The 24137-nt window shown below is 30.6% G+C and overlaps 1 protein-coding gene and 1 pseudogene across 1 annotated transcript in view; one reads left to right on the top strand and one right to left on the bottom strand.

Moving 5' to 3' along the window:
- The window catches only part of LOC113376968 (popeye domain-containing protein 3-like), a 241820-nt gene that overhangs the window by 9696 nt on the left and 207987 nt on the right, over positions 1–24137 (bottom strand). Inside the window, exons 6-7 of the mRNA XM_026617107.1 lie at positions 12457–12598; positions 12176–12363 (exon numbers count right to left, since the gene is read on the bottom strand). Of these exons, the coding sequence (XP_026472892.1) occupies positions 12176–12363; positions 12457–12598 (330 nt within the window). The remainder of the gene's footprint in view (positions 1–12175; positions 12364–12456; positions 12599–24137) is intronic.
- LOC113378878 lies at positions 2025–2133 on the top strand (annotated as a pseudogene).

Below are 24137 nucleotides of genomic sequence, written 5' to 3' on the forward strand. Positions count from 1 at the left end.
ATCTTTACCTTCGAAAAAATTGATGTGTGTATATGTGTTTTGTGTGTCCGCAATTTTTTGTCCACGTTTTGGGGCGCACGGATCGACCAATTTGAACGATTCAAAAAACATTCGATTCCTATTGATAGCAAGATGTGCTGATTAGTTTTTGGCAAAGGCAGGTTCTAGGCGTTACAAAGCAAAGAGTGCAGAAAATAGAAATGGAGTTTTTGAGAGAACCGATTATCTAATTTGAATGATCCAAAAAATATTCAATTTGTATTTTGCATGGAGAAGTGGTGTTTGGTTTTTGGCAAAGACAGGTCCAGCCATTTCAAAGATACAAGGATAAATGTACAAAAAACGGCAGTGTTTGAGAGAACTGAGCATCCGATTTGAATGATTAGAAAAACTTTCTGCTTTTTTAACAAAATAATTGCTTTTGTAACAACTTTTTGCTAAAATTGTTTTTTGATAATCGAAAATAATTCAGATTTTATTTTTAATTCTGGCTAACGTTCAAAAGCTCACTTATATACTTTAAATAAATAATTTTAACTTTCTTCAGTTTATATAATTCTTATAAATAAAGTAGTTGGTATTGGTATTTTGCCTTGAGGCAAATTACTTGAACTTCGCGATGTGTGTAAATATACTCTTAATCAATAACAAATAATTTAATTTATGAATATTCCGAGTGCATTTATTACACATAATTGAAAACAAACGAACGCGTTAACTTTCGAAGTATTTTCGAAAATAAAATTTTCAAACATCAATGATTTTTATAATTGAACCAGTTTCTGTAGGACTTTAATGGTTTAGTATGTTCATCAAGACCAAGTACTCTATCGTTATACCATGTAAATCGTCTAATTTCAATTTTAACTAGTGGGGTGGGTGGCATCGTGCCTTAAAGCAAATTTCTGGAACTTCCCGTACCGTAACGAAATGTTCGAGGAATATTGAATGTTTTCAAATAGATTATTATAAATATTGTAACATTGTCTAATATTTATAAGAATTATATAAACTGAATTGCAGAGTGGAAATTGTTTGTTTAAAGTATATTAGAACTATAGTCAGAATTAAAAATATAATCTGAATTATTATTTTCGATATACAAAAAATTAAAAAAAAAAAAAATTGAAACAATTTTTTTTTTCCAAAATCAATTATTTTGTTAAGACAAGCAAAAAGTTCTTTGAATCAATTGAATCTGACGCTTAGTTCTCCCATTACAATAACTTACCCTACAGGAAGTTAAAAACGTCAAAAAACTACTTATTTTCTCAAACTTTGATGAGATTGAAATTTAACTTCTTGTCGTAAGACCGTAATATTTCAGTAAGTTCTATGATGAGATAATGATAAGATAATATATAAGATATTCTATGATAAGTTAAAACAATAATATATATTGCCAAAAAAAGTTTCATAAAAATCGGTTTAATTTTTTTTCACCAGTTAATTACTAACGGCTCGGTTGATTTTCACCTAAAAGTAATCAGTATCATTCCCAACTAATATCTTTCGAACAGTTTTTGATTTTTTAAAATCGATTCCGTAGTATGAGCTTAAATGTGAACGAAATGTTTTAAACGGCCGAACCGTTTTTTTGTATTTTTCTTCAAATAGGGACGATGTTAAAATTCAACATGTTAACATCCACACAGATTGCTTTATACTATCTAAACCGCTTGCTTTATACTACTATCTAAAGATACAAAAAAACTTTGTTCGTACGAAGGATGCAGAATAAAATTACGATATAAAATGGTATATAAATGGTTAAGCGTGTTCATATAATTTTCTCGAGATTTTCTAATATTTCGTTGCTAAGAACAAGATTTCAAGTCAGTTATCCCTATGGCAACTTTTCGGCTACTTCGCGTTTCAAGTCAGTTATCCCTATCGTAACTTTTTGGTTGCTTTGCGTTACAAGTCAGTTATCCCTATGGTAACATTACAGATATATATTAAATTATTACTGAAATTTCGTTTAAAACTTTATGTATACATATGATTGTATAGTTTTACTTGTCGTCAACGATCATACCATGTTGATCTCGTCCGATCACCGAAGTCAAGCAACATCGGGCGTGGGTAGTACTTAGACGGGAGACCGCTTGGGAACACCACGTATCGTTGACTTTTTGTCTCAGTCAAATTATAAATAGTACATACTCTCGGTATAAACTGCTAAAATCTTTGATAGAGATGAGATAATAGTTTATGTAAAATAAAATAATATACAATATAATAAGCAACTTGCACGTATTTTGCAAATTGACAACTTGCACGCATTCTGCAAATTGGCAACTTGCACGCATTTTGCACATTGGCAACTTGTAGGCATTTTGCATTATTGACAACATACACGTACTTTGTATGATTGGAAACTTGTACGCATTTGGTTTGATATGTAATTTATATGCATTTTATATAATTGATAACTTGTACGCATTTCTAAAGAACTTAGCGAAAAACATGTTCCCTTATGAAGAAAAAAATATATAAAATATATAATCATATATTCTAAATAAGAAATACAAAATGTTTCTCTTTAAAATTACAATTTTCTCGCCAATTATAAAGCATAATGAAAACAATTTAGCTTGTCTTTAAGAAATAATGAATATATCAAGTTTTTCCATAGAGGCGAGTTTTATGTAAAATATCTAGAGGTACCAACGAAGTGCCGTGTGTGTTACAATATGCACAATTTTTCGACGGCAAAGTCGAAATGATTGTGGCATACTGTAACCGGCTACAACGTAAGGCTTATGCTCTAATAGCGTGCGGTGACGCCAAGCCAACATGATGAATCCCGAAGCCAAGGGCTGAGTCTCAACATATCGCAGCGTTGTAACTGCTCTACCGAGTACAACACCCCGCTAGGTACCTAAGTCGTTTACAAACGATTTCTAGTCTCGACATCGAACTTTCGTGCGATAAACGGTGATACCTGCGAATACCTAATAAATCACATTGTATTGAGCCTTGCGACTCACGAGACTCCTAGAGATATCATTGCTTATTTTGTCTAGAAAGAATACGGCCTTAGAGGCGTTCAGGCATAATCGCACGGATGGTAGCTTCGCATCACCGAGCGCTCGACCGAGTTCGTGAACCAAATGTCCGAACCTGCGGTTCCTCTCGTACTGAGCAGGATTACTATCGCAACGACGATTCATCAGTAGGGTAAAACTAACCTGTCTCACGAGGGTCTAAACCCAGCTCACATTCCCTATTTTAGATATATATTTAATATTATAACTTAGCGACAAATGAATTAAAAGTGAAAATTCATGTAATTTTTTATTGAAAATTTGACGCTCTGCAGAATGTTTGAAAATTTTTTCATGCAATTTCCATACAAAATTTTGATTGAATTGCGCCATATCTAAAAAACAATAATAAGACCTAAAACATTGAGAGAATTCTTTTTTATCAATTAGGAACCATTTGAGCCATTGGCAGCAAGCATATTCGAAAATGCCCATATTAAGGACCACCCTATTATATATACATATATATATATATCCTTAATAATTAATATTTTATTAATAAAAATTTTTTTAATTACTTAATCATTTAACTTCTTCTTCTTTGAGAGGAATGTTTCATAGAGTTAGTTTAGAATCTATTTCTCTTCAAATTAAACACAGGTTTTCTTTGCTTCTAAACTTAACAATTTTAGAATTTTAACATTGAATATTATTTTTTCTACAGTAGTCTTTTATTTTAAATATTTTTTTTTAACTTGTTAACTTGAAAAACACAAAATTAAATTTGATAAACTTTTGGATTCTCGTGATAAACTTACTGTTTCTTTGTTTAAAGAAGGGCTAGACAAATAGTTAAAAAACGTTATCAACATAATCATTCCTCCACATTTAAAATATACCTTTCTCTTTCTCCATGCAAAAAAATTTTTACTTTCATAAAGATTCTTAGCATTTTGGAGTTGTTTACAAAATAAAAAATTCCGAAAAGTAATCAAAACTTGTAACAATCTTTTATCTTTTATTAAAAAAATCAAATAATATTTCTTTTACTTTACAATCATAAATTATCATAGATAATAAATTGTGCAGTTACCAGAGCTGATAAGGGAAACCTTACTTTAATTATGGTTAAGTTTGATTATCTCTCAAAATCTGAATTTCTTTTAAATGACTTTTATATATACAAACTTTTAATTATTGATCCAACTGACCACATAAGCTCTAGGCTAATTCCTCAAAGTTTTTCACTCTGATTTTCTTAATTTATATTGTTTTTATAAAGTCCATAATCCAGGTAATTTAGTGTTTCCAACTATTTTCGTTTAGTTAATTTTTTTAATAAATCTTTTCATTTCTTTTGGTTTCTCTTCAATTAGTTTTGATATTTTATCTTTATTTACTTTTTATATCTATTAATACTTATTTTTGTTTTGAAAATAAATTATATGTTCAGATTTTTGGCATGTCTATAGGTTCTAGCATTAGATCTCCTTTGGCAGATTTAACCTTACAATTGCTTGAAATTTTTTTCTATCCAAACTTGCTGTTCAATCTATCTTTTACTTTAGATATGTCGATGACATTCTTTTGTGTTTAGATAACAATTGCATCCCTTTCACTCTTTTTTTTTTCAATTCCTTTAATAATCATTTACAATTTATTTGTGAGCTCGAAGTCGATAATGCCATTAGTCCCTAGTAGCAATGAATCTGATCTGAATATGATTTTTATGTAAGCTAAATATGATTTTCAAATATTGAGCCCATATGATTTTGTTAACATTCGGTCATATTCCGCTCAGATTCGTAATGAGGGACAAATGCGGGAATATGATATTTAGCTTATACGATTTGCTTAACATTTTTCCATATTACGCTCATATTCCGAATGAAAGGAGAATATGTGGAAATAATATTTATACCATATTGAAAAATTTATATAAACCATATTCAAAATTATTGACCCTATATTCTGAAATATTAAATATTATTTAATTAATATTGAACAAACACCATTAATAAAAAAAAATTTATGTATTCTGAGTAAATATGTACATTTTTTAAATAGTCAATATATTGAATTTTATCATTATTACAATTTTAAATCATTTTTCATGATTATAGGATATATAATATTTAAAATATATTTAGTATCTATAATGTAACATTACATACTAAATATATTTTAAATATTATATATATTTAAAATGTATTTAGTATCTATAATATAACATTTTGCGCCATAATTAATTTTATTACAGTCTACATATTATTTTTCATTATTATAGGATATAAAATATTAAAAATATATTTAATATTTATGATACAACTTTTCGTGCCATAATTAATGTTTGTTTGTGTATAAGTACTAATCATTTCAGATATTAAGAGTCCACTTGTCTGTTCACTTGATTTTCCATGTTAGTGAGGTTATAACAAATTATTATTTCATATTATACACCATTGATTCTATTAATCACTACAATTTCACACACCAAGTTTCGTTTTTAATTTCACAAAATAATATTTTATCCACACATTAACTTTTATTAATTTTATCACAGTTTACACACTATTATTATTGTTTATTACTTGAAGATTTAACACATTTTTCGAACAACGCTTCGAGAACTTTCTTCTGCAGTACCATGTGCAGTGAAGACGCGTTTCTATGAGTGTGTGTTTGTCGAATTTCGCACACTGATGATTAACGTGCGGTTCCATCAAATATTTATATTTAATACAATAAAAAAATGAGTTAGTGAGCGTATATATATATATAAATATATGTATGTATATATATATATATATATATATATATTATTTATTTATTTAATTATTTATTTATGCGGAAATAGATATCAGACAGTACATCTTTCAAGACATTTTTCCAGCGTTTTTAATGACAGCCAGTTTTCACGTTCCTTCAAAAACGTAATCTATAAATTATTAGTGTTATATATATATATATATATATATATATATATATATATATATATATATATATATATATATATATATATATATCTTCATTGTTTATATATTATATACTATATAATAAGCGGCGACGTTTTTATGCTAGGCTAGTGAGTCAAAAATCAGAGTCGCAATCTGTCGAACTTTACGATATGGAATAGTTTAAAAAATTTATAAATTTAATAATTTTGGTTAATAAATCGTTACCGAATTTGTATATATAACTGATGTACACATAACGGTATATATTTGGCCATAACTGATCGCAGCTGGGCAGAAAGAGAGTAGTTGAAAGGGACAGAACATGCGTTGCAACTTGCAAGACGGATTCGCAGCCCCTTGGGCACGCATACATGGACAAATATATTGTATATAATAGGCAAAGGAGACTTGTGTGGATATAGGCGACCCAATATAAACATTGAAAAGATTATTATCGACAATATTTTGTCAAGCCCAAATTTATTTTTATATAATTATTTTCGATAATAATAATTTAAATATAACTGCAGCTAATATTGTATTTAATAATAATATTTGTATTATATTGTTACTGTTTTAATTTTTATCAATGGCAAAACATATTTTATAATATTGCATTTGAACATAACTTCTACTATATTCTAAATCCTACAATATTTAGTAATCTCATACACAGCTTACATTTAGCAATATGAATTAACCATGTAAAACTCATATTCAGCGTTTCATATATCGCTCACATTCAGCAATATGGAAAAATCATATGTAAAACATATCATATATCGCTCATATTCATTCCACATTTAGCAATATGGAAAATTCATGTAAATCTAATATTTGCCGTCTCATATACCGCTCCCATTAATCGTACGTTGTGAACGTGGGCTCAACATAGCTACACGCGTAAATATTTAGCTTGCATTAAAAACATCTCCAGCTCAGATGTATTTCTACTGGGGGTTTTTTAGATAGTAAAATTATTAGACAGGAAAATAATATTATTTTAACTGATTGGTTCAGAAACCACCTTTTTCTGGCAGATATATTTATTAACTTTCCGTAGGGTAAGTTATTGTAATGGGCCGAAAATCGGAATTAAAAATTTTTACATTTCTCGACGTTTTGAAGGTTTCTGAACGTTTTGGCATACCTCAGAAAAAATGGATGTGTGTGTGTGTGTATGTGTGTGTGTGTGTATGTATGTATGGATACAAATTTTCGCCCACGTTTTCGGGCGTACGGATCAACCGATTTGAATGGTTTAAAAAACATTCGATTCCTATTAATAAGGAGAAGAGCTGATTAGTTTTTGGCAAAGACAGGTCCAGCAGTTACGGAGATAAGGAGCAAAGAGTGCAGAAAATAGAAATCGAGTTTTTGAGAGAACGGAGCATCCGATTTGAATGATCTAAAAAACATACAATTAGTAATGATTGGGAGAAGGGTTTATTAGTTTTTCGCAAAAGCAGGCCCAGCCATTACGGAGATACAGAGCTAAATGTACAAAAAATGGCAGTTTGTGAGAGAACTAAGCGTCCGATTCAATCGATTCTAAGAACTTTCTGTTTGTCTTAACAAAATAATTGATTTTGGAAAAAAAAAAATTGTACCATTTTTTTTTTTTTTTTTAATTTTTTGTATATCTAAAATATTTGTATATAATTCTGACTATAGTTCTAATATACTTTAAACAAATAATTTCAACTCTGCAATTCAGTTTATATAATTCTTATAGACAATGTTACAATATTTATAATAATCTATTTGAAAACATTCAATATTCCTCGAACATTTCGTTACGGTACGGAAAGTTGCAGCAATTTGCCTTAAGGCACGATGCCACCCACCCCACTAGTTATTTTTCTTTTCACACTTGTTCTGTTAAAATATCTATTATAATTTCTTCAATTGATAGAGCCACTCATTTATGAAATAAATTTTTTTGGGATAAAAACTTGGATCTTATTCGCTCCATTCTCACAAATAATTTATACCCTTCACATTTAATAAACTAGTGGTGCATGGCATCGTGCCTTAAGGCAAATTGCTGGAACTTTTCGTACTGCATTAAATATTTGAGGAGTGAAAATAACCAATAATTGTTTTAAATAATTTCAAATAGATTATTTATTATGCATACTTATTAAATTGAGCGACAAGCGTGTTCTACAAACAACTTATGTGTATGTTTACAAAAAAATTGTTTAATTTTTTCTAAAATTTGATTTTTTGATTTTGATAATTTTGATTTTTTTTCAAAATTTTGAAAATTTTTTAAAAGTTTGATTTTTTGGAATTTTTGGAAAAAATATATTTTTTTTAATTTTTTCGAAAATTTGGAAATTTTTGAAAATATTCGATTTTTTTTTTAAATCTCGAAATATTCTCAAACTTTTGTAAAAAAACGTTTTTTTTAAATTTGGATATTTTTTGAAATTTTACAAAATATAGATTTTTTTGGAAAATTATAATTTTTTTTCGAAAATTTGAATTTTTTAAAACTTCATTTATTTGAAAATTTAGATTTTTTTTGAAAATTTTCCTGATTATAAAAATTTTTGTAAAAGCATTTTTTGCACGCTGTCTACACAAACAAATGGTTTTTTGAATTAACCTAATCCGTTGATCCATTCTCTCAAAAACTGCATGATCTTTTTTACACACTTGGCGCATTATTACTTCAAAACGGCTCCATACATTTGAAACGTGCCTATTGCAAAAACGCTTTGCGATCGAGTACAAACCGAATGTTTTTTCGATCATGCAAATCGGTTATTCCATACTGTCGAAAATGTCGAGGACATTTATTTGAACCATAAAAATGAACTTCAAAATTAAAAATCTTGGTACGAAACCCAAAAAATTGACACAAAATGTGTACACATTATTAAAATTTCTATATAACATCTAACAATTTGATGTGCGTATGTCCAATGAACATTTTTGACCGCCAAATTTTTTTAACTTTTTTTATTGAGAGTCTACAACCGCTGGACCTGCGTTTCCAAAATTTTTAAACAGTTTTTCGATTAGTCAACATAAATAAAATGTTTCTTGAATTATTCAAATCGCACGCTGCGTTCTCTCAAAAACTGATTTATCAGTTTTGGTTCTTTTGTCCCATATCTTCGAAACGGCTAGACCTGCCTATGCCAAAAACTTATCAGCACATCTTCTTATCAATACGAATTGATTGTTTTTTAACTTCCCGTAGATTATTATAAAACAAGATTTTTCGTCGTAGAACGTCATTTATAGAAATAATCGGCATTTTGCTGAACCACGCGTTTGTCCCTAATTCCGTGATAAAATTCGGCTCGTGAATATAATGCCGGGAGTCGTTGTACGTTATTCCGTGATAGCGCACGATGCTTACATTTTTGATCGTATTGCCTTGATAAATATGGTTATAAAAAAGGGTTATAAAAAGTGCGGTTAATTATGAAATAATACTTTGATATGATTTTAAACATTTATTTAGTTTTATAAAAGTCATAAAATTATAAGAAGTTAAAAAACTTCTAAAATAAAAATAAAATAAAAGCTGGTATTATTATAGTAATAGCAGTATAATTATCATTATCAATACTGTTTCGGTAAATCAAATAAATGAAACAATAAAGAAATAATTTTTAACGGCAATTAAACAAAAATATAAACTTAAAATAAATATAAAATTTAAACTCAAAGTAAAAAAATTAAACTTGTAATAAAAGTTACAATTCTGTCAACAAACATAAATCTTCAAAGACTTTACAATAATCTTTAAAAACTTTCAAGTTAACAATAACTACTAGCTCAAATTAGGTTTGATTGGGAATTTTGTATGTTTTAGAAGCTTTAAAATACATTTAATATAATATGGCAAATTTCTTTTAAAGCCTTTTTTCAGGGTTTTGGGTGAATATTTAATTGGAGCCATCGTTCTTTGAAAAACTAAAAGTCCGATTTGAAATCATACCCAAATAAATTTACTGATCTTGAATATAATTTTAATAATATTTAATAAATTGTATTAGACTATTAGAAAGTTACTGCATTTAAGAGTAGCCTCGGCATCTTATTTTCGAGTAATTGCAATTCATATCAATTTAATAACTTACGATGTATGTTTGTTTTAATAATATGCAGGTTATATAATGGTTATATTCCAAAAGCTCAATCGGATTAAAACTATCGCGTTAACAGGAATGTCCCTAGATCTCTGCATATATACATACATACCTGCGCCCTAGTAAATCCGCGCCCTCTAAGTACCGTGCGCTCTACGGGGTATACCTGTATTTTTATTCAATTTATATAATAGAAATAATTGATCATAGATGAAAAGGTAGAAATAAATGATACTCTCATTACTACAGTATTCTAGGTATATTGGAACAATGCAAATAAGTGAAAAAAATCATGTACTTTCTTACTGAAGAGTAGTCATTTCAAACTCAATCATTAGTTTTTTTTTTTTTTATATATTTTTATTGGCCTCTGGTAAACATTTAGCCACATACATAATGTACAATATACAGGTAACATATATAGTATATTGGTCACTTACAACTTAATTTTACTATTATTAACAAACCTAATTATGTTAGGATAACAGTTCAGATTTTGCAATAATGATGTCAAATTAAAGGGTTTAATCAGTGTTTTTATAGAGTGTAGTTCCTCTAACAATTTAGCCCTGCTTGCCTCAAATATACTACATTCTAGTATGATGTGTTCAGATGTTCCGCTTGATGCTCCACAAGGACATGATTCTGACTCTATTATTCCCAGCCTCTTCAGGTGTGCAGGGAAGTTGCCATGGTTAATCCTTAGTCTTGTTATTGTTACGATGGTAACTCTGTTTTCATCTGCATATTTTCGGAACCACGGTTTCATCTTCAATTTGGGGTTGGCTGCCTTGTAGTATCGTCCCTTTGTTTCCGAGGATCTGTTCCATTGCTCTTGCCATTTGTCCAGTATTTTTTTCTTTGAATTATTTATATAGTCTTTGCTAAGGGCTAGGTTGATCATAGTTCCGTATTCTGTTGCCCATTTTGCTATTGAGTCCTCATCGTTTCCACTAGAACCAGAGTGCGATCTAGTCCATAATAATTTGACTGTATACCCGTTCTCCAATAGCTGTATATGTCTATTCCATACTTCATATACTAATGTCTCGCTTAGTCGATTAGTAAGGTATAGATTTTTCAGTTTATCTACGCAGCTTTTGCTATCGGTAACGATGACCACTTTAGTGATTTTGTGGCTTTCTATATATTCAATTGCTTTTTTTATAGCTATTAGCTCGGCTGACCAAATTGAAACGAAGTCTGGTAGTTTATATCATTAGGGTTAAAAATTAAAAAAAACATATACCGTAATTACGTTACAGTATTCTGTAGTCATTAACAAACTTAATAACACCAGAAACACCGCCGAATTTAAGCACAGTTGAAAATAAAAGATGAAACTATTTCAAGTCTGCTTCTCGTAATTGCGGGATACTCACGGAATTAGGTTCACTGGTTCAGTTGTGTGAACCTAATTACGGGAGTCATGAAATTGATAATTTCTTGACAAATATATGCTCGATTTAACTATAAAACTAATCTCTTATTATTACTGATCGCTAACAAGCCAGTACGAAATGGCGATCGGGTTACGACCGATGCTTTCAAAAGTTTTTTACGGCTTAAAAACTAATATTTGAATTCGAAAATCGTACTATTTTATTAGGATTCAAATTATAATTGATGTGCTGTTGAATAAAATTATTATTTATTGACCGTTTTCTTTTTTTGCGATCAAAATGAAAAACTCCCGTAATAATATACTATCCCGGAATAGTGTACGTTTACCTTAGTCGACAAGTGAATTGGTGAATAGGTGAATCGGTGGACATGTAAATTGGTGGACAGATAATCTTCTAGACAGGTAGACTTTAATACAAAAAAACTGATACACTACATATAACAAATATACATTTTTGTTCAACTCTTTAATTTAATACACGACGAATTGTGAACTGTTAGAGCTAGTATATGTATATATATATACTAGCTCTAACTGTTGGGTTGCCTTCTAATAAACAGTTTGCATTTACGAACACTATAGTTTTAAATAAGTTAAGAATAAAACAAAAAAATGGTTAAAACATATATATATATATATATATATATATATATATATATATATAATTATATCGTATATTATTCTTTGATTGAAAAATGAATGTTTTTTTACCGTATATCTAAGTGAGATCCCTTTTCCGTGACGATCTTGTTGTTCATTGCATACAACTTGGTTGTAATATCACGTGCAACTAAAGTAGTTAGTACCGTAGCTAAATAAGTCTCTTTAACAAATAAGTATTCTAAGGCCGCTCGTTGCCAAAATAAATAACGACATGAACTAGCAGCTACAATTGACACCTAAAATTTGATGAAATTATGATTTCAGCAGATATTTTTAAAAAATAAACATCAAAATTAAAATTAAAACTATCAAATCAAAACTAAAATTACTTTGAATTTGTCATCGACGCCAGCCCGACTGGATTCGAATTCTGGAGAATCCAGAAATTCACATGGAAGTATTGGATGTAGAAACTGTTGATCCGAAAGAACGTTTACTTTACCAGACAACAGCAGTCCTAAGCGATCGGTTCTAAAAATTAAATTATTTGAATGTTCGTTTAAAAATCAGTAAAATGATATAAAACAATTAAAAATTTTTTGTAATAAAACACATCAATATTTGTGTCATTTTATTATATTTCAGCTTTAACACCAATTTATCACAATTTACTAAATGTATACTTTTATTAAGTTGTTCAAATCAAGAAAAAATAATTAAGTACAATATTATTGAAAAACTTAACAAAAAGAATAAACATAATAAATAAAAAAAAATAGTGGTACATAGCACTGTTTCAGAAAAGCAAATTACAAGGACTTCTTGTACCGCAATAGAACATTCGAGGGATAAAAATAATCAATTATGCACAAAAAAACAAAACAAATGTTTGAAATATTTTCAAATAGATTATAAAAAATATATACAAACTATTCAATTTTTATCACTAATATTTTATGTTGTGACCATATTCCAAAACTAGCTGTAAGTGGAATTCTATCTTGAGGAAATTATGGCATCGTGCCTTAAGGCAAATTGCTGGAACTTCCCGTACCTCAACAAAAGATCGAGGAATACTGAATGTTTTCAAATAGATTATTCTAAATATTGTAACATTGTCTAATATTTATAGGAATTATATAAACTGAATTGCAAAGTTTTTTTTTTTTTATATATTTTTATTGGCCTCTGGTAAACATTTAGCCACATACATAATGTACAATATATAGGTAACATATATAGTATATTGGTCACTTACAACTTAATTTTACTATTATTAACAAACCTAATTATGTTAGGATAACAGTTCAGATTTTGCAATAATGATGTCAAGTTAAAGGGTTTAATCAGTGTTTTTATAGAGTGTAGTTCCTCTAACAATTTAGCCCTGCTTGCCTCAAATATACTACATTCTAGTATGATGTGTTCAGATGTTCCGCTTGATACTCCACAAGGACATGATTCTGACTCTATTATTCCCAGCCTCTTCAGGTGTGCAGGGAAGTTACCATGGTTAAGCCTTAGTCTTGTTATTGTTACGATGGTACCTCTGTTTTCATCTGCATATTTTCGGAACCACGGGTTGACTGCCTTGTAGTATCGTCCCTTTGTTTCCGACGATCTGTTCCATTGCTCTTGCCATTTGTCCAGTATTTTTTTCTTTGAATTATTCATATAGTCTTTCCTAGTGGCTAGGTTGATCATAGTTCCGTATTCTGTTGCCCATTTTGCTATTGAGTCCGCTTCATCGTTTCCACTAGAACCGGAGTGCGATCTAGTCCATAATAATTTGACTGTATACCCGTTTTCCAATAGCTGTATAAGTCTATTCCATACTTCATATACTAATGTCTCGCTTAGTCGATTAGTAAGGAATAGATTTTTCAGTTTATCTATGCAGCTTTTGCTATCGGTAACGATGACCACTTTAGTGATTTTGTGGCTTTCTATATATTCAATTGCTTTTTTTATAGCTATTAGCTCGGCTGTCCAAATTGAAACGAAGTCTGGTAGTTTATATTCTATTTTGATATTATCGTTTTCATAAAATAAAGCGCAGCCAGTTTTGTTATTAATTTTTGACCCGTCTGTAAATATAACTTTATAATCCTCTATGTTGATTGTATTCGTATTGAATATTTTTTCTATCGTATAACTGTTGTCTAATGTGAAAAAGTTATAATACGGGTGTTTATTGTATTTATTTGTGTCTCCTCTTGTTTCAATTACTTTTATATAGCTATATACCAAGCTTGGTTTTGGACGATTTCTCCAATAGTCACTTGTTAATGTATCTATGGCTACATTCTTGATATTTTTGATTGTTCTATTATTTTGTACTTGGTATTTTTTAAGTACAAATTTATCACTTAAATATTGGAATCTTGAATGTAAAGGCATTTCTCCACATTCCACCAACAAGGCGTTTGTAGGTGTGGAGATCATTGCCCCTATGCACAGTCTCAAACATTTATATTGAATTTTTTCTATCTTTCTGCAGTGAGAAGAGTTACTGAAAGCTAGACTTCCATATTCCCATGATGGTCTAATTATTGTTTTATACAAGTTCAGGGCTGTGGTAGGGTGAGCTCCCCACCATGTCCTATTTACCATACGTAAAATGTTGATTTTTGGCTCAATTTTTGTGATTACTTGATTTATATGTGTTTTGTGAGATAGTTTTTTGTCGAAAGTGACGCCCAAAAATTTATTATTTTCTTGTATTTTGATTGTATGGTATTTAGTCGTTAGTGCTGTTCTTTCTTCTAGCTTCCTGCGTCTTGTAAAGATTCCGATTGAGCTTTTTTCGTCCGACAATTCAAGTCTTTTCTTTGCGAGCCATTCGTGGAAGAGATCTATGTTACGGCTCATCACCTCATAGGCTTCCTGGAGGCTTGATTTTTCTATATATATTACGACGTCATCTGCAAATTGTAATATTTTGGTACCTGTTTCCCATATTTTTTCTATGTCTCTTACATAAATTGAGTATAAGATGGGGCTAAGAATTTCTCCCTGTGGTAGGCCTTTGTAGATTTTTCTCGGCCCTATCAGTTTCCCATTTATTCGGAAAAATATCTTTCTTTCTCGGATGTTGGTCGTAATTGAGTTTATGAATTTTCCTGGTAGTCCAGTGTTAGCCAGAGTATCTTCCAGCACCTCTGGTAGGACGTTATCGTACGCACCTTTAATATCGCTAAATAGAACAACGACATAGTTGTTTTTTGCCATTGATAGATATAGATCTGATATAAAGATCGTTAGGTTGTCATATGTTCCCATGCCATTTCTAAATCCACATTGGGATTTGGGAAGTATGTCATACTTTTCTACCCACCATTCTAATCTTCTCTTGATCATTCTATCTTTGACTTTTGCAATGCAGGAAGCCAAAGATATGGGTCTATACGATGAAACTAAATTTGGGTGTTTATTCATTTTTCTGATAAGTATTATCACTTGTTGCCCCCAATCTTCTATTGCTTCTGGATTCAGCCACACTTTATTAATTATATCTACCAGTATACTTTTAGCTTGTGGTGTCAAATTTGCAATCATTGAATATGATATGCCGTTTTTTCCAGGAGCTGTGTTGTTGCTCCTCTTGATAGCTATTTCCAGTTCCCACAATGAGAATGGTTCCATCAGATTGTTTGTTTCTCTTTCCAGGACAGTTTTATTTCCATTGCCTAAGTCATTTTTGGCACCCGGTGGTGATAGATAGTCGATGATTTCCTCACTAATTTCTTCAGGGATATTACTATATGTGTCGGTCCCGTTCGTGTGTTTCTTGAGACGTCTAATCATTCCAATCTTCTTTGACTGAAGTATTTGGGTTCATTTTATTGACGTATTCCTTCCAACTGTCTTTTTTCTTCTTCCTGAAAATGTTTTTGATTTTCTTGTTTATATTCTCACACGTTAAATAGTTTTTATAGTTGGATTCCTGTCTATAAGCTTTTTCACCCTCTCTCCGTTCCTTTATTAGATGATTGCATTCGTCATCCCACCACACTGGTTTAATGAACCTAGTATTTATCAATTTTTTCCTTTTTGGAATGCTTTTTTCTGCCGCTGAGTTAATTATCCGTATAAAATCTGTGTACGCTTTTACGGGGTCACTTACACAAAATCCATTTAGTTCATCTTCTAGATGTATTTGATACTTTTCCCAGTCTGCTTTATTGAGGTTCCATCCAAGATCGTTATTTTGGATTTGTGGAACTTCTTTTTGTTTCAGAGTTAGAATTATGGGGTAATGATCTGAGCCCAGAGACTCATCGATTACACTCCAATCTATTTTGTGCGCTATGTCCTGAGAGCAAAATGATATATCAACTGCTGTAAAATTGTTTTTAGATCTCAAAGTTGGATTTCCATCATTGAGTATAAATAAGTCATTGGACTCTACGGATTCTAGTAAATTATTTCCCATTCTGCTATTCCATTTACCTCCCCATGCATAATGGTGGGCGTTAAAATCACCGCACAAAATAAATGGGTTTTGGAACTGTGACAATATATGATTCCATTGACTTACTGAGATATTGCTGTTTGGTGCAACATAAATGGATATAATGGTCAATTTGGTGTTACAGAACATAAGTGTTATTCTTTTGATTTGGCACTTGCTTACATCTATTGTGCCTATATTAATGTTCTCTGTATTGAGTACCGTGATATTATCCTTGACTATTATAGCCGTACCTCCATATCCATCATTTCTATCGTTGCGGAAGATCTTGTAACCTCTGAAAGTGCAGTTGTTACCACCTTTTAACCATGTTTCTGAGAAGGCCGCTATTTGAACATTTTCTCGTATAGAAAATGTTCAATGCAGCCTTTGTTGGCAAACACTGATCTACAATTGTATTGCAATATTTTCAATTCCTGTGTCATTCTTGTCATTTCAGATTTGTTAGGTTTATCTGATCTCTTTCCATCCGATTAATTTTGGCCATTAGCACTTGATTATTTTTTTGGTTGGTAGGGTTAAAAACATCCTTTAGTCTTTTGATTATGTGGTTCAGAGATATTTGCTCTGATGTGCTTGGATTTGGTTGTATTCCTCTTTTCTGTATATTCGTCGTTCTAACATCCTTCTCTTTTGTTTTATCTCTGTTGTCCTCTTTTGTCATTTTCGTATTTACGTTTTCATTTTTTTTAAATGGTATTTTATTTATATTAGGTGACGCTTTTCGTGCATCGTTTTTTGTTTTATTGTTATTATCAGAGTTTTTAATGCTGTTGTCTATGGCTGGTGTCTCAACGCTAGTATTGTGTAGTCTCCGTTTCTTGGGCTGATTCACTTCCATATTTTCTGGTTCTTTATCTCTTGTGCGTTGTTGGAGATCTTGAATATCGGGAAAAACTTTTTTGTTTTGTAAGTCAAGTCTAGTTGTAATTATATTTGCGTAGGGGCGGTTCTCCAAAATCCTTTTTGCTTCATTATAACTTGCATTATTAAATTCCATTATTTCTTTTAATTTAATTTGTTTTTTGTAGACTTCGCAATTTTTGTTAATTGCCTGATGTCCATTGCCACATAATGCACATTTGGGCTCTTCCTCCCTGTTATCGCACTCTTTGTAGTTGTGGTTACCCGAACAATGTCCGCACCTGACACTACTTCGGCACTGTGTGGTCACGTGACCATAACGTAAACAGTTATAACATTGGATTATTTTGTTGTATTGACTCACCCGACACTTCACCGCATGTATTGTTACTTTCTCAGGTAACCTTTGGCCTCTGAAAGTTAAAACGCATACGGGCGTTTTTACATAATCGTTGTTTTGTTTTTTAAGAATTCGTTTGACTTCTAATATTTCTACTTCAGATTTTATATGTTTCAAAATATGTTCTTCTGATAGCTCGGTGTCTACGTCGTATATTACTCCCTTTTTTATTACAGTAGATAGTGGTATATATGCCCTTGCGCCGATCTCTGAGAATATATGGTCCGCTACCAACTTGTTTGTGAATTTGTAGTCATAACATTCAATTTTGATTTTGTTAATTCCGATAGCTTTAATTTCCTTTATATATTTGTCCATCTCTGGGTGCTTGTTAAATATCTTTCTTCCTAATGCCATGTGGTGTAGTTTGCCTATGTTTTTGTTCATCGATTCCACATAAATTAAAAATGGTCCTATGTCTTTTTCTGTGTATGACACTGTTTTAAATACTTTAGTATTTCTCGATTGATTATTTTTTTCATATGTATTCTCATTAATCTTATCGTTGGTTTTTAAATTTTCATTAATATTAATTACCTCATTATTATTAATAGTTTCTTGGGAAAGTTTGTCCCCTGTGAGATTTTCACTAGCACTGTTTTTTCCTCGAGTCGTTTCTAGATGTGTTATTGTTTTCATTTTGTTGTTTGATACAACGTCACTTTCTTGCACTGAATTGATTGTTCCTTTAGGTGTAACATCACTATTTAATTTATTTAAATTAGCGTTTGATTCAGTTTCCATATCTTCTTCATAACATATACGCAATGCGTTTCCTATGCACGGACCTAATTGTATTTGTTCACGGTCATCGTCGGGACCCTCTCCGTAGGGTCCGCTATCCATGATGTCACTATTTCAACTACCTGCTACGGATTACTCACTATTCAACACTGAGGTCTTTATCGTTCGAACGCTCGTTGCTGACTGAATTGCAAAGTTGAAATTATTTGTAAAGTATATTAGAACTATAGTCAGAATTAAAAATGAAATCTGAATTATTTTCGATATACAAAAAATTAAAAAAAAAAAAAAAGTTGAAGCAAATTTTTTTTTCCAAAGTTAATTATTTTGTTAAGACAAGCAGAAAGTTTCTTGAATCATTTAAATCGGACGCTTAGTTCTCTCAAAAACTGCCATTTTTTACATATTTAGCTCCGTATCTTTGAAATGTCTGGGCCTGCCTTTGCCAAAAACTAATAAACACTTCTCCCAATCATTAATAATTGAATGTTTTTTAGATCATTCAAATCGGATACTCCGTTCTCTCAAAAAGTCGATTGCTATTTTCTGCACTCTTTGCTCCGTATCTCCGAAACGGCTGCACCTGCCTTTGTCAAAAACTAATCAGCTCTTTTTCCTATCAATAGGAATCGAATGTTTTTTGAACCATTGAAATCGGTTGATCCGTGCGCCCGAAAACGTGACTGGAAATTTGTATCCATACATACATACACACACACACACATCCATTTTTTCTGAGGTATGCCAAAATGTTCAGAAACCTTCAAAACGTCGAGAAATGTAAAAATTTTCAATTCTGATTTTCGGCCCATTACAATAACTTACCCTACGGGAAGTTAAAAAACTTTTGTATATTTACAAATGTGAACATATGTTAACAAAACCAATCTAACCGAATTTGAATAGTAGCCCAGTCAATAGGTGCAAAAAAGCTGTTGCCTTAAAAGTTTTTGGGGAGTTTTAAAATTGATAATTTTATAGATTTTGATGTTACCTTTAAGAATTTCAACTTTGCCACCTCGAATTTTTGTCGTTTCCGCCGCCATATTGAAAAAATCAGTTCTTTTAACGATATCTCCTTTCCGATTTATGTTACGATAAAATAAATGTATACAGAATTAAACTAGACAAAATTTGCTATAATTATTTCAATAACGTTTTTTTTCTTGCTGCTCGCACCGCCGTGTCGGATCTCTCGCTATTTGAATGCTCTTTGCACTTGAAAGCATTCTCTCTAATAAATAAATAATTTCAATGTTGAATTAAGCTCTTCTGCTTAGGTCTGGTGTAGAAATGACATAATTCAAATATTTTTGTTATTTATTTTTTATTTTAGCTGATGATTGAACTTTTTAAATCATACAATTTGATGCACATTTCCAATTTTTGGCAATATTTATGCAAATTTCGGATTATTAAACTATGAAATGTTAAATGAGCACAAATTTGAACTGTGCTTAAAATTAATCTCTGGAGATAATCGTTTCAATAACTCGCTTGCAAAGAATAGATTACTACGATTGGTATATAAGATTATATTATCTTCTAATAACAATAAGCTATATTCTCATTTAGGAATCATTATTTTTATGCGCTGCTGAAAAACAGCAAAATTTATGGCGAAAGAAAAACAGTCGTAAGCTAAAAATACAAGATCCATTCTTTCCTAAGACGTACTGTCTCCCCGAAATATATGAACCAGAGTATTCTTGCAGGCCGATTGCTTCCTTCATTGGCCCTCTTTTCTAAATCATTTTCAAACTCATATCTGATGTCCTATAAATGTCACCAATTACCAATTTGTGAATTCAATTGATAACTGCAACATCTCTGAATATCACATATTTCTAAGTTAAGATGTTGTTAAACTTAATTCTAAATTCGATTGATAAACGTTGGCCGACAATTTGTAACTTTATTGACTTTTCTAAAATAGTTTTCACTATCATTATCAACACCATTCTAAATTGCTCATATTTTATTTCTAAGAGAACTTTGATTCTCAAATCAAGCCTCCGTCGGGCGCAGCCGATCTGATAGATACAAGGCCGCCATTTTAGTATATTTTTTATGATGTAATGTCATGGAGACCCCCAGAGCTCAGTAGCATCGTTATTTTGAATCTACTATTTATTCGTCTACATTATATTTCCTTCGAACCTTGCATAATATGTCAGTAGCAATTTTGTTTCAAGAGACGCACAAAGCCAAATTCTATTTAACATACAAAATGCCAAGAAACACTAAATTTTTACCTTCCTTATTGTTTATATAATCTTTGTATAAAAATTCCAACAAAAGCTGACACTTTTTTCTGGTATTTTTTTCTGACATATTCAGCATTGTAAAAACACTAATAAATACTAGTAAATAGAAATGTGTAAAATTACTACACTAGTAAATAGAAATGTGTAAAATACTTAAAATTTGTATCAGTCAGATACACTGCGCCCGATTCTGTACATATTTGGACTGCGCCCGAAGAAGGGTTAAAGGCGCATTTCCGGAATTATAGACTTAGTTTTACAGACTCTCGACATTACCGTTTCTCAACCTTAAATTTTTAGATCAACTTCTATATTAGTTATGTAGATGACACTTTCTTTATTATTCACAAAAATCATATAAACACAATACTTGATCATTTCAACAACTTTAATAATAATATAGCATTTACGCATAAACTACACAACAACAACAGACTCAATTTCTTTGATACATTTATAATTCCAACAACTTTATTAAAACAATATGGTATAGAAAAACTACAAACCACGCTATGATGTTGTCTCACCAAACTTTCCATCCACAAAATTCATCCTTGATGTCAAAAACTCTAATTGAAATGATTACAAAAACAAGCTCATTTATTTGGTTATTCAAAAAAGACGTTTTTCTTTAAATACACCTTATAAATTATCCCAATTCTATTACCAACAACAAAAGGACCACTTTTATTTAGTGCAGTATACCATACATCAAAGAGTTATATTATTATTCTGAAGAGTTATATTTTAAAATTCTGTAGAATGAAAACATTCTAATATCATACTCATCCTTATACTTCTTCAACTTTTTTTTTCAAGAACAATATATTTTCTACACTATCCAATTTTAATACTGACGTACTATATTCTGTTACTTGCAACGATTGTTCTTTCCAATATATGGAACAGACCTCCCAATATGTACACAAAGGAATGAAACAACATGAGCTGAGTCCGGCTTACTATAAATAATTTTTTTAAAAGTACTCTGGTACAGCACTCTGTCGAAAATGACCGTTTAACTTTACCCCAAAAATTTTATATCAAAAATTTCGTCTTTACGAGGTTATTTGCGGACAGATGTCTTAAACATATGAACGCTTTCAATAGTATTACATTATATCAGATCACAATCTGTTACATGAATCTTATTTAATTAATGTACACTTTTTGACAAGTAATTAAGAAAAACATTCTTTCTTTTCAGTTTTATACGTTTGTCTACTCAAAATTTACTTTTCTTTCCTGTACTTTATAATATTGACATCCATTTTAAGAAAAATAATTCAAATGTTTACAGCCTGATATATAAAAACAACACGCACATACATACATACAAATTTTAAGTCAAGTATTTCTCTTTAAAATTCATTCGTTCAATAATTACCAAATAGTTATCACATAACATCGAGGAAATAATATATTTTGTCTCACATAATATACTCGAAAAAGACATAACTAAAAAATTTAAATTACAAAATTTGTTCTCAATTCTCGACTCAGCTTTCGAAGCGATAACAACTCTCGATAAACATTAAATCGGTCTCGAATCAAGTGAAAATAAACATTAATGAATATTTTAGTATAAAGAAAAATAAAATAAGTATAACTAGTTTAACATAAGTAAAATAAATTAAACTAGCAGGTATTGATATTTTGCCTTGAGGCAAGATTCAATATTACTCAATAAAAATAAGGATCAATAAAAACAAAATAATTTATTAGTGATTAAAAGTATCCGAATGGATTTTATCACACACAATTGAAAACGAACGAATACGTTAACTCGGAGTATTTTCTAGAAGCAAATTTTCAAAAATCAATGATTTTCATAATTGAACTAGTTTCTTTAGGACTCGGTTTAGTATGTTCATTAAGACCAAGTCCTCTATCGTTATACCAAGTAAATCATCTAATTTTAATTTCAACAAACGTGAAAAAAACTACTCAATTTGTCAAACTCATTTTCTCAAACATTGATTAATATTTAAATTTAAACTACTTGTCGTAAGGCCGTAATATTTCAATAAGTTCTATAAAACCATCATATATATATGGCCAAAAAAATCCATAAAAATCACCTCAATTTTTTTAACAGTTAGTTACAAGAAAACGGCTCGGTAGATTTTCACCTAAAACTAATCGGTATCATCCCAACTAATATCTATCGAACAGTTTCTGATTACTTAAAATCGATTCGGTTTTAAATCAATCATAATTTTTTAAATAGCTTTTAAGTTTCTGAAATCGGTTCAGGCGTTTTTAGGCAAACATCGATGAAAGTTCTAATTTTGACAAACGCTAAAAAAACGATTGTAATTCTTACAAACTTTGACGAATTTTCAAAATTAAACGACTTGTCGTAGAGCTGTGATATTTTAGTATGATTTACAGGACTTTGGTATTTACCGTCAAAAAAAAAAATCACGAAAATCGTCGAACTTTTTTTTAACACTTTATTACAAGAAAACGGTCTGGCTGATCTTTACCAAAAACTAATCAGTATTTTTCCCAACCAAAATCTTTCGAACGGTATTTGAATTTTCAAAGTCGATTCAGAATTGCGGGCTAAAACGTGAACAATTTTTTTTTCACTTTTCTGCTAATTACAAAGAAACGGTTTGGTTGATTGTCGCGCAATATTGATAAACGCTAGTCCTCAACGAGATATATCGAATGGCTTTTAAATTTTTGAAACCGGTCCAGCCGTTTTTGAGAAAACGTCGATTTACGGCAAAAAATCTGTTCACACACACACATACTTTTTCCAAATGTGGTCTCATTCGATTTAGAATGGCTTGAAAAGTCAAGAGAGCATAAAACTAGCAAATCGGATTTTTTGGTGAAAACATAAACTTCTCCTTCGGGAAGTTAATTATGTTCCCCATTACAGGGGAACACACAAAATTATCAATCCCTATTGTGGAAGCGTTTCACACATTAAATGATACTAAATATGATCCAGAAACCGTGACCATGGAAAGTACCTCCAGCAATCAACTCACGCACAATCAACCAGACCAGTCAACGTTACAACAAACCATTCCAAACTTGAATAATAATACTCCGATAACAACTATAGAAAGCAATCAAGAAATGGATCAGGACGAAATCAAACGGCAAATTCCATCACACACTGAAAAACGTAAAACTAAGAAAATCAACCAACATGTTTTAAATATAATCATAAAAAGCGGAACTCCACACCTGTCAATTGAAAAAAGATGGCACATTCAGAGTAGTAGTTTGATACCATGTAACCGCAACAGAAGAAATCACAAGTGTATTCAATGAAAGAGTTTGCATCGAGCAATCGAATAG

Source organism: Ctenocephalides felis, unplaced genomic scaffold, assembly GCF_003426905.1.
Source record: "Ctenocephalides felis isolate EL2017-DRISC unplaced genomic scaffold, ASM342690v1 CF-g0.4_SCAFFOLD_01886, whole genome shotgun sequence".
In the NCBI taxonomy this organism is placed as follows: Eukaryota; Metazoa; Arthropoda; class Insecta; order Siphonaptera; family Pulicidae; genus Ctenocephalides; species Ctenocephalides felis.